Source organism: Notothenia coriiceps, unplaced genomic scaffold (genome assembly GCF_000735185.1).
Source record: "Notothenia coriiceps isolate Sejong01 unplaced genomic scaffold, NC01 NC01_scaffold00018846, whole genome shotgun sequence".
Taxonomy (NCBI): Eukaryota; Metazoa; Chordata; class Actinopteri; order Perciformes; family Nototheniidae; genus Notothenia; species Notothenia coriiceps.
Window position 1 is genome coordinate 1,002 of NW_011351547.1, and position 11,499 is coordinate 12,500.

General features: G+C 37.8%; 1 protein-coding gene across 1 annotated transcript in view; it reads left to right on the forward strand.

Annotated features, from left to right (window-relative positions):
• Nucleotides 1-8,343: 8,343 nt before the first annotated feature.
• The window catches only part of spred2a (sprouty related EVH1 domain containing 2a), a 26,375-nt gene continuing 23,219 nt past the window's right edge, over nucleotides 8,344-11,499 (forward strand). The window contains exon 1 of the mRNA XM_010777910.1: nucleotides 8,344-8,733. Within this exon, the coding sequence (XP_010776212.1) occupies nucleotides 8,708-8,733 (26 nt within the window). The 5' untranslated portion in view covers nucleotides 8,344-8,707. The remainder of the gene's footprint in view (nucleotides 8,734-11,499) is intronic.

Here is an 11,499-nt window from a genome sequence, read left to right on the forward strand (position 1 = left end):
TTGATGTAGAAGAGACATGAAGAAGAGGGGACACATGTTGATGTAGAAGAGACATGAAGAAGAGGGGACACATGTTGATGTAGAAGAGACATGAAGAAGAGGGGACACATGTTGATGTAGAAGAGACATGAAGAAGAGGGGACACATGTTGATGTAGAAGAGACATGAAGAAGAGGGGACACATGTTGATGTAGAAGAGACATGAGGAAGTGGATTTTGCATAATAGGTGACCTTTAACACATGATGTAAATACATACACTTAAAATGAGGACTCTCTGAACATAATGAATCTTATATATCCCGCTGCCTTATTCACTGTACAATTCATTTTTTAATAATAGTCATATTTTCCACCCCCTCTACATTTTCTTAACTTCACTCTGCAGCAAACAAGGATATGACATTGTAATTTTAGAAATAAAACAGCATTTGATCATAAATGTTTATGCCTGAACTATTTAAGTTAGTGTATTTCTAATAAGGTATAAAAACAGATATTGTAGTTAAAAAAAAAAGTTTTAAATGCGATCTAAAAGGTTAAACAACTTATTTTTGTTTTTATTTTAAACACCGTTTTTATTTGTCTCTATGTGCTCATTAGTGTAATTGAATTTAATTAGAAATCAGACTAATTCAAAAAACGTATAACGTGTTAAGTCTCATATCTAATCAATGGAAAAAGTCAATGTAATTAAAAATCGGTTTTAATTTCAAAATAAAGACAAGAGTTTAGTTTTATTCCATAAGAGAAACTTGTATATGTAAAATGTGTATATTTGTGTTTATTTAAACTTGTGAATGCCTTCCAGACTGTGTTAATATATCAATAAAGCCAAAAAAGGATCGTAAAGTTAATTTCAATAGCTGGAATTATTTCCCATTACTTTTTCTTAAACATTTGCTAGTGTTGCTCTTAGTTCCCTTTTTCTACATTTAACGAGCAGCTCCAGGAAATCACCGTGACCATATAATACGTCAGATATTTAAAATGTAAAGTAAAATAAAGTTAGGAAAAGTTTTAATAAGCTCTCTTTAAAGCGTCTCTTTATATGGGCTCGGATCACACAGACCGCCGATCAGAAATCAATGAAACGCAGTTTAAACTTTGACCTCGCTAACCGGCCGTCAGTGAGGATAAAAACGATCTTATATAAGAAAGAGATGTTTATTAAATAAGTCTTTTAAGCAAACTTTATCGAAGTGTTTGTGTGTTGAGCTCCATCAGTTCCGGCTGAACAGATTTAACGAGCCGTGAAACAAACAAACAAACAAATAAAAGTGTGTGTTCTCCGCCGCTGAAGCATGCGGCCTCGGAGCGACTGAACCCGGTCACACACACACAATACAACCATTTTAAATACACTTTATAATATCCTCTAACTTCAGATACAAACAGGAAACTTGGACGTCATTTTTAATTTGGGGAGAAAGAAGCGTCTGCAACGTTCGTACTTTTTATTCGAGGATTAAAACTTCTTTTAAGCTGAAAAATGTTGTCATAAATCAACAAAATGATATTTAAATGTCTTTAAAAAGCTAATAAAATATCCTCTAAGTTCAGATACAAACAGGAAGTATACACGTAGAATTAATTTAGTGATAAAGAAACGTTTTCAAAGTTAGTACTCTGTTTCTAAAGGTGAACATTTTTGTCGTAAATTAACAAAATGATATTTAAACAACCTTAAAAAGCTAATAAATATCCTCTAAATGCAGGAAAACAGAAGCAATGAACTTAAATCTAGTTTAATGAAGTTTGCAAATATAAGTTATCAGTTTTATCTGAGAACACTTTAACTATTGTCATAAGTCAACAAAAAGGGCCTACGATTCACAGTGAAATGATAAAACCTTCTTTCACAAATTACAACAACATTTATTATAACATTTGACATTATTAGATCCTTTAAACTCTATGTTTAGGTTAGTAGAAATATTCAAATGCTGCTCATATATATATTTATTTATCTTATTTAGTCTAAAATAGTTTCTTATAAGCTCCGTTAATGTTTCATTGCAATTGTTTTTATACTTATTATACATTAAAACAAAAGTTGTAGTTTTAGATAAGTGCTGTGTTGATTTTTATGAACACATATTAGATGTTTTAAAAAAGAAAACTATTAAATTAGGTGTTCATATATTTTACGCACATCATTACTAGTTTGTGAAATTAACATGGAAAACATCAAGCTCAAAAACAACGTACAGTTTAATAAAACAGTCATATCACCAAATAGGATATAATTTATAAATTAGTGTGAATATTGTTCGCTTAGTTTTGTGTTAATTTGATGAAAAGTTGTTACTTGTTTTCTACAAACTGAGTTTATTGACCAGTAAGTTGGAGTCAAAATAAAGACACTCATTATCTCTCTCATAAAAGTTGATTTTTAAGCACCCGTTGTTGAAAAAAAAAAAACGCTAATAAAACCAAATAGGAGTTCATTTATTAATTAGTGTGAATAATGTTTAGTTAGGTTTGTGTACATTTAAAGAAAAGTGGTTCGTAAATCCAAACTGAGTTTATTTAGTTTTGCAGCTGAAGTCAAAATTATTGTTTTGACACCGTTTTATTTTCTCTATCAGCTGTGTCTCTTAGCTGTAAAGCTGTACATTTCCCCTCTTTAATTTTGATTCTGAAAACACTCATCATCTCTCCAATAAAAGTTGATTTTTGTGTACGCACCCGTTGCGCCATCGGCCCAGTTTCTGCGCCCGGACTCCGGGTGTCTCCTTCGGGCCAAAACACACATCCAACTCCCCGGTACCGGAGCGTTAATCACTTAATCCCGTGGAAGAGAGAAACGCAGAAACACGCAGAGTCCTCCAGTCTCTCCACCGGAACCGACCGACGGCGACTCTCCGCCTCCAGCAGCCCCGTAGATCTGCACTGCTCCCAGCAACCAGAGAAAACAACCGAACAACCCCAAACGAGCTCCGTCAGCAGGCCGAATCCAATCATCCAAACCGGGGCACAAAGTGAGGCGGACCCCGCTGTCTTCATGCGCGGAGGTGCGTTCAAATCCCCATCGTAGCTCCGGATCTTCCTCCTCCTCCTCCCTCTGCAGGCCGCCAGGGTGTGAAGGAGGGGGGGGGGGGGAATAGTTGCTTTTCTCACTTAAAGGAGCACAGACTCTCAGCGCGTCCACGTATAGCTTCTGCAAGACGTGCCAATGCGCGCCCCTGAGATGGGAGCAATGAAATGGAGGGACAAATATTCAGAGATGGGACAAATATTCTTCAATTAGACCTTACTTTTAAGTTAAAGTATAGAAGTATACTGTAGGAATACTCTGTTACAAGTACAAAAAAGAATGAGCATCTAAATATAGGCTACCAAAAGTAAAAGTAGCCATTGTGCAGATTGGTCCATTTCAGAATAATATATGATACGTTTTATGATGATTGATCAGTTTTATCAAAGCTGGTAAAGGTGCAGCTAGTTTGAATGACTTTGTATACTGCAGGGTAGCTTGTGAATTTACTCCAGGTGGAACTAAAGTCTGATTTAACACTTGATTATATTTCACATCATTCATCCAGATCTGCAAAGTAACTAAAGGTATTAAATACATGTGGTGGAGTAAAAGTACACCATGTACATCTGAATTGTAGTGGAAATAGAAAGTAGCAAAAAGTAGAGTAGGCTACAAGTATCTCAAAATGATACTCAAGTACTTGATTATGACTTTGCTTTCTCCTCTTGGATGGTGCAGCAACTTCTTATTAGTTTGAGAGTTTGTGTACTACTAATATTTTTGAATTAAGAACAATAATCAGTGTGTTTATATAAAATAAAGAAATAATGTCAAAGTTTAAATGTTGGAGGGAAATTAGTTTGAGCAAATTGACTTTTTTGGCACAGGCTGCTGAACTTTTGTGCACCTCCGCCATCTAGTGTTTGTAAAGTGTTAATACTATGTTAAAAAGCTTCTGTGTCTAAAACTGTTGCACAGAACAGAACTAATTTACTTTAATTGATTCAACTTTTAAATCTGTCTCTCTCCCAACTTTATGCAGGTATTCATAACAGTACTATTTATTGAATAGTCTTGTGCTCCCAAAGGATTCTTTTATGACAACAATGTGCATCTTTGGAGAAAAAGAGCAAAACATGGAGGAACTAAATGCAACAGATATTTACTTGTATTTTCCTTTTTCAATCCAATGAGCTGATCAATTTTAAAGAAGCTTTATGATTATTTTTTTTATTACTTATTGTGAACAAGGTGTGTACATTAAGACATTTCCGAGTTGAATTAAAGGTTGTTGTTTTTTGTTGTTTCTTTTACAATTCAATATGTTTATTACTGGCTGCCACTTTTTTTGCACTACTTAAAGTGGACCTATCATGCTATATGTAGGCTATAGCATAGGTCTCAGATATATACAAATATATAAAAAACATGTCTATGAAGTGTTTTGCTCAAAATACCAAACAGATCTCCCATTCTAGCCAGCCTCATATCCCTCTATTTCACTTCCTGTTTCAAAAGTGCTGATTTGGGGTATAAAGCTTAAAAAAAAAAAAAAATGTATTTAAAAAAAAAGAGGAGGGGGCTGAGCTCAAGCGGGAGATTCTACCGGCAGATACTGTGGTGATGAAACTCCATATCATGGATTATCAAGGATTATCTCTGAAACAGTATGGAGCTCAAAGGCTTTCTCTCTTGCCGGTTGTACCACAAGGTGAGTTCCTTTTTATTTCCTGCTTCTTCACACACATGCTCTCCAGTACAGGTTAGCTCTGAGTGTTAGCGAAGCTAATGTAAACACCGACCATATTACGTCCAAAACAGTCATGCATTGTTTCTGATAGCAACGTTTCTGATAGGGCCGTGGGTCCACATTTCAGATATTACGTCGTACTGTATCGGACGCAAATCTGGATCAGCTCCGTTGTAGCCCTGTTTTTAGAGATTTGGGTATGGAGGAAAAGAGAGAGGGTTTTATTTTCTGACACTTTGTGAGTTCCCTGACACACCGGGGACACATATTTAAGTATAAAAGTCATCAAAAAGTGCATTTTGCATGATAGGTCCCCTTTAAGTACCGTGGCAGACGGGGGAACTACAAGGGCCAAAAACATTCCCAATTTAGTAGAAATGCGTGGCAGTTTTAAAAACAGTGCAAATATAGAAACACAAATGTGCCAAAACACATGCAAATGAAGACATATATTCACCAACTTCATGAAACATTCGCAGCGTTTACTAAAAGCGCTGCAGAAGCTCAAATCAATACCGAAACGGGGACAATAAAAAGAGATGCAAACAGCTGGGGAGCGCTTGGTGATGTTCGGGGATTATAAAGTTGGCTAACTGTCACTCAAAAAGTTTTATCGTCTTATTTTAACAATGTGATCAAAGGATTTCAGATATTATTACAGATCTGCTGTTAGCTAGTTAGCTAACATAGCTAATGTAGCTAACCCAGTAATTTCAAATATACTGAGAACAAATTTACAGTGATGACAAACAGGCTAACTCTGGAAAACACGAGTAACTAGAAACAAGAGTTACAAAATGAGCTATGAACTCTCAGCACGTACCAGTTTCATGTTCTGTATTGGATCTATGTTAGTTTGCATTGTCCCTATCAACATTTTTTTATTTAACTAAAGTAAAGAGCAGCAGGTGGTTGGCAGCGCAGGTGTTTAGCATCCACACAAAGTGACTTTAATCGAGATCATACTTCAGCCAGTTCTGTTTTAAGTCACAAGTAAAAAATGTGCAAAAATATCAATCAGAACTAAAGAGTTTTCACTGTATTCTACTTACAGCCTTCAGCACATGGTCTTCATTACAGTGTTTTACAGAGAAGGAAAAAAGCACAGGGTGTTTCGCAATGTCGAGGACGCTTCCTTGGTAGCACATGTCTTCAGAGTCAGTTGCTTCAGAAGCGAGGCAAGAATCCTTCCTAGCCTCGGAAAACAAAGAATTGTGGAGCAGGTTAACAGGTGTGCAGGTGTGCGTCATATGAGAGGCCCCGCCTTAAATGTAGCGCGATTTCTATGGCGTTATATTTGTGCCTCTATCCTGAGCATGCAATGAAACATGTTGAGCCTAGAAAATGCGATTGAGCGCACACTTGAACATTTTTGAGCACAGAGAGTACGCCTGCCTCGGTAGAATTCCAAGTATGCTGGACATTGGAAAAATACAGAGTGCCTAATCAATACCATTAAAAAACAAATATTGAATGTTTCTTTTACTGTTTCCCAATATCCCAAAAAGTCTATTAGTTTTGTAATAAGACCATTTGTTCTAAAATTAAACAAAGAAATGACAGAAAAAAGTGGGGGAAAAGTGAGACTTCAAAACAACCTGTTATGAATGAATGGTCAAATTAGAAATGTAAAACTATTTTTGCAGCATCTAACCGTCTTTCAAGTCAAGTGTTTCATACTCAAAGGCAACTTATAATGTTAATGGTAACCCATGTTTACATTTTTGTTAGTTGTATGTTGGCCTTTCATACTTTAAACTGACTTCACTTCTATGGGGGCGTCTGGCGCAGTGGCTAGTTTGTTGGTGTTCAAACCCCACTGCAGTCAGCATGTCGTTGTGTCCCTGAGACACTTCACCCCAAATTGCTCCTCTGGGGATTGCCCACATTGAAAGTAGGTTGCTTTGGATAAAAGCGTCAAACAAGTAACATGTAATGTAATGTGTATTAATTGGGTATTCAATAGAGATACTCTATATACTGTATCTTCCACTTTTGAAATGTATATATTTACTGTTTTTGTTTATTTTTCATTCTTAATCCATCTGCAATATCTTGTTTACATTCTCCTAAATCACAAATAGTTTTCTAATCTAAATAGAGATTTTAGTCTAGAGTGAATCATTTGAGATAAAAGATGGATCTTCATATTGTCTGCTGAGATTCTCTTCAGTAGTTTTTACATAACTGAAAATCACCCGAAGCTCGGTAGATATTTATTAAAATCCCTGGACTTGACGTCTAGAATCTGCTCTGGACTGTCCAAATAAAGCGAGGCCAAATAAAGACACAGAAAAGACGGTCACAGTTAAATAAGGTCTAAGAAATATAAAGTATAACGTCCATGATATTTCTACTAAAATAAACACTCAGGATTGTTACAGTGAGGACAGATGTGGAGCAGATGTGAAGTGCAGCTGCAGTGACATGCCTCTGCCACAAGGTGTCACTAAAACACAGTGTTTTATAAATGTGACAGAAGGAGAGCAGTGGCTTGTTGTTCTGATGGACAGCTGATAATAAACTGATTGGAAAATAAGCTGAGGCTCTTATTAAGAAAAATGATTAGCAGGTGCTTGTCAGTCCTATAGAGTCAATTATCAGACCTGAGAATCAAGTATTGCAGAATAAGGTTTTTATATTTTGTGTATAGGTTCAATAGGTTACTCAGATCTTTCACTTCAGTAAAAGTAGAAGTCTAATACTACATTGTTGACTACTTGTATCATTGCTATTAGAAGAATATTGTAGGACTTTTACTTGGCTGCCATCTTTTTTTCTAGTGTTTCAATTGTTTCAATTGTTTATATTAACGCTTCTACTTTATGCTAATCTCCAACACTGTATATTAACGTATTATAGCAATTTCTACAAATAGCAGAGTATATAGAGTTGGGGAGTTACTAGTTAGGCCACTAGTCAGGAAAATGTTATTGTAACTGAGAACAAATATTAAATTAAATTACAACTATTCAAGTGCAGTGACCAAAAAGGGATAAAACCAACAATATAATTACAAGTAAAAGCTTAGGCTGTATGTAGAATAAAAAAATGGTTATGTTGCTCTGTTTCAAGTTAAGACTTTAAGAACTTGAGTAAGTGTGAAGTGCAGTGTTGTGTTTACGGACTGGTTTCATTATACTGTATTTTTAGGACTTTTCAGCTTTATTGAAGTTTGAGAAATAAGAAAAGAAAGTGAATCCAAAAGTAATCAATTGAATATGTCACTAGTAGTTACATTCACATGTTTACAAGGTAGGTTATTGTTTTTATTAATACTATTATGTATTATGATTATTTATGACTTTTACCACTATTTTCGTCTTTATTATTATATGTTAATACACGTGACTTTGCAGTCCTTCGGGTTTGACGTCACCCCCCTCTCCTCCTCCCCTCCTCCTCCTCCTCCTCTTCCTCCTCCTCCTCCTCCTCGCTCTTCTCTGTCTGCGCTCACTGAATCCAACATGGAGTAATGAGGAGGAGATGGGGCTCGTCCGGGGCCATCCTCACCGAAACCAGCGCACCATTTTCGGTCACCGCATTCCAGCTCGGGTCGGCGAGGGAGGAGGAAGAGGAGGCGGAGGAGAAGGAGGAGGAAGAGGAGGAGGAAGAAGAAGAAAAAGAAGAAGAAGAAGAGGAGGAAGAAAAGGCGTAGGAGGAGGTGGAAGATCAGATGCGCGCCTCTTCGGGTGCTCTCCAGTAGGCTAATTGAGGGGTGAAAGGAGAAGAAGAAGAGTAGGAAGAGGAGGTGGTGTTGGTGGAGGAGGAGGAAGAGGAGGAGGAAGAGGAGGAGATCTGAAACCACATAACGCACACCGGGATTTAAAAAACCGAGAGGATCGCGGGGGAGAACCGGATTCGCCGCTTCTGCCGCTCCTGCCGCTTCTGCCGCTAAGGGCGAGGAAACATGAAGACGCCGCACCGTGCTGCCGCGGCGGGAGCTTATTATTACCGGAGGTGAAACGGGAAAAAATGAACGAGGACACGCGCCCAGACGAGTGAGTACAACCCCCCGGACCCCCCACACACACACACACACACACACACACACCTGACCCCCCTTTAATACATAATATACAAGAAATCATTCATCTCTATTTATTATGATTAGCCGCTTGTTTGCGCGCCGCCGCTGTTATTGATCACATGCTCGGTGCTGATGTTGTTATGGGCTCATGCCATGATGAGGGGGTTCAGGGGCCTTTCTCCTCATCCTCCTTCCTCATCATCTTCCTCCTCCTCGTTTGGAGAGGTTGGTTGAGGTTTCTCCTGCAGATGTGAGACAGTCATCATAACAGTGGAGATGCAGAGGAGGTTTTTGATGGACACACACATGTGACATCTCTTTATTAACGCCATGTTTGCATGTTGTCCTTGAATCATATACATGTGTGTTTAGCAGAAGCTCCCTTTCTGACCTCTTCAAATGAGGCCACTGTATGTTGTGACTCATCGTCAGGCTGCACATGTCTACAGGTTGTGACCAGTTCAACAAAAGGGGGGCATTATATCTTCTTATAACATATCCTTATTATTATTATGAAAGGGACAGTTCACCCCAAAACCTGTGTTCTTTTCACCTCTATTTGTATTTATGCATCCAGATTGTTTTGGTGTGAGATGCTGAATGTTGGAGAAATCTTCCATAGAGATGTCTGCCTTCTCTGTGGTTGATGATGTCTCTTTCCAGAAATCATGACCCCTTTACTTACAATAATCCACAGTCCTTGTTGTTGTGAGTCATTTAAAGTGTGTTGGAGTGCTAGCCAATAGAAGACAAGTGTTACATAGTGATGTCACTTTGTTCCAGAAGTAAACAAAGGAGTTCATCGAAGGCTTTTCAGGGGGGGAGTGTGTGGGAGAGAAACTCCCTCTGAAGGGAACACAGGGATTTTAGCCTTTGCAGACCCTTTACATGCACTAAAACCTATAGAACACACGACAGGAAAGAGTGTATTCAAAGCTCAAAGCAACCCAAATGATAATGATAATCCACAGATCTTGTTGTCAGGTATATATAGGAACTACTTTGTTTCCCAACTATACACCCGCCATCCATATCACCCCACAGATGCTTTCCGTCATTTCTGGGATAGGGTTTGGAGTGTTTGTCCATTAATTGGAGCGTGGAGCAGAGTCCTCAGCCAATCAGATTGCTTGTTCGGGGCGGAGAGAGCGTAGGCAGCAGGTAACCTGACGAAGCAGCTCCTTTCCTTCAGATGGCCTCGTGCTGAGCAAACCCCTGCAGGTAAACATGACTCATACGCGGCGTACAGCCAGATAATAGGCTCCACTTGTGAGATGTTTACCCAGACTGCACCAGGCCGTAGAGAGAAGCAGGTACCAGGCTAAACGTTAGCACAAGAGTGTGATAGATACTGTTTTTTTCGTTGCCTAGTTTTGGTTTCAAATATATTTACTCTCTAAAATCTCTGTTAACGGTCTCTTCTGTCAGTCCAGCCAACAAAATCCATAAAGACAGACGCTCTAAGATTTAAAACATGTCAATAAACATCTCAGGCTACGTAAAGGCTGAGCTTACATCCTCAAGCTTGGTCATTTTGTTTTCAGGTGACAATTTATATTGCTATGATGTTCTTTTAATTATATGTAGAATTGGATTCAAATCAATTCAAAATCCATGAGTAAAGGACACAACTTTCGACACCTATGTTGTTGTTTATCTTTTATTTATTATAGTCTTTTATTAATGCAATGCAAGCTACAGAAAGATCTTTTTACAATCAAGATTTAACATTATGTCAACAGGTTTAATGAAATGTGTCTTCGGCAAAAATGTACTTCAAATATGTGGCGGATAAACCATGTAATGGAGACATCATTTCATATTTTCAACATATATTTATAATTTATATTCTACAGTTTCTTCTTATCGTTTGGTCTGCAGATACTGTTATATCCGTAACAAGCTATCAGCTCCATAACCACTCATATAAACAGACTGAAACCCTTCATAAGAGCAGCAGGAAACTCTCTGTTATTTAAAGTTAAGACTCATGCACTGGCACTGAATACCTCTACTTTGAAGGTGTGTTCATTATTACATACATGATACTTGTTAGATGCTTTTATTCAAAGCAACTTACATACTCAATACTGTTGACAATCCCCACAGGAGCAATTTGGGGTGACATAAGACCAGTTGTAACTATACTGTCAAGTCAAGTTCAACCAAAAAACATCCGACAAAGCAGAGTCAAACGCAGAAGCATAATAATGACTAAATATACTCAAGCAGTGAGATCTCTTCAGAAGTCATAATGCATACTATCGAATAGAAGCTAAATATGCGTCCACGCTATTTATTCAAATAGAAGGGGAAAACTGTGCAAGTGTCCCAGAGCTCTATGCATCACCTTTCTGCACCTTACCCCAAAACCTGGGATGCACCAAGTCCTCAAAGTTAAGATTACAAGTCTAAGAACCATGAAGATATAACAGCAGACAATCTGTAGCTTCTCCAAAATGAGCAGGAGGTGAAATGATACCGACAATATTAAAAGACAAACAAGTCGATAGGCTCTGAAACTGCATTGGTGCAATCAGTTATCCCTTTGCTGTCAGTTACATCTAAATCTTTAACATACTCGATGAAGTGCCTTCATGTATAATCAAATACCTTCCGTTCAGCCTTCAATGTGTAAGGTATCCTCTCTACTGGAAGGTTAGTCGATTAATATATAGCACATTTCAGACTCAAAGGCAATTCAAAGTGCTTTACATAGACAATAACAAATAACAAA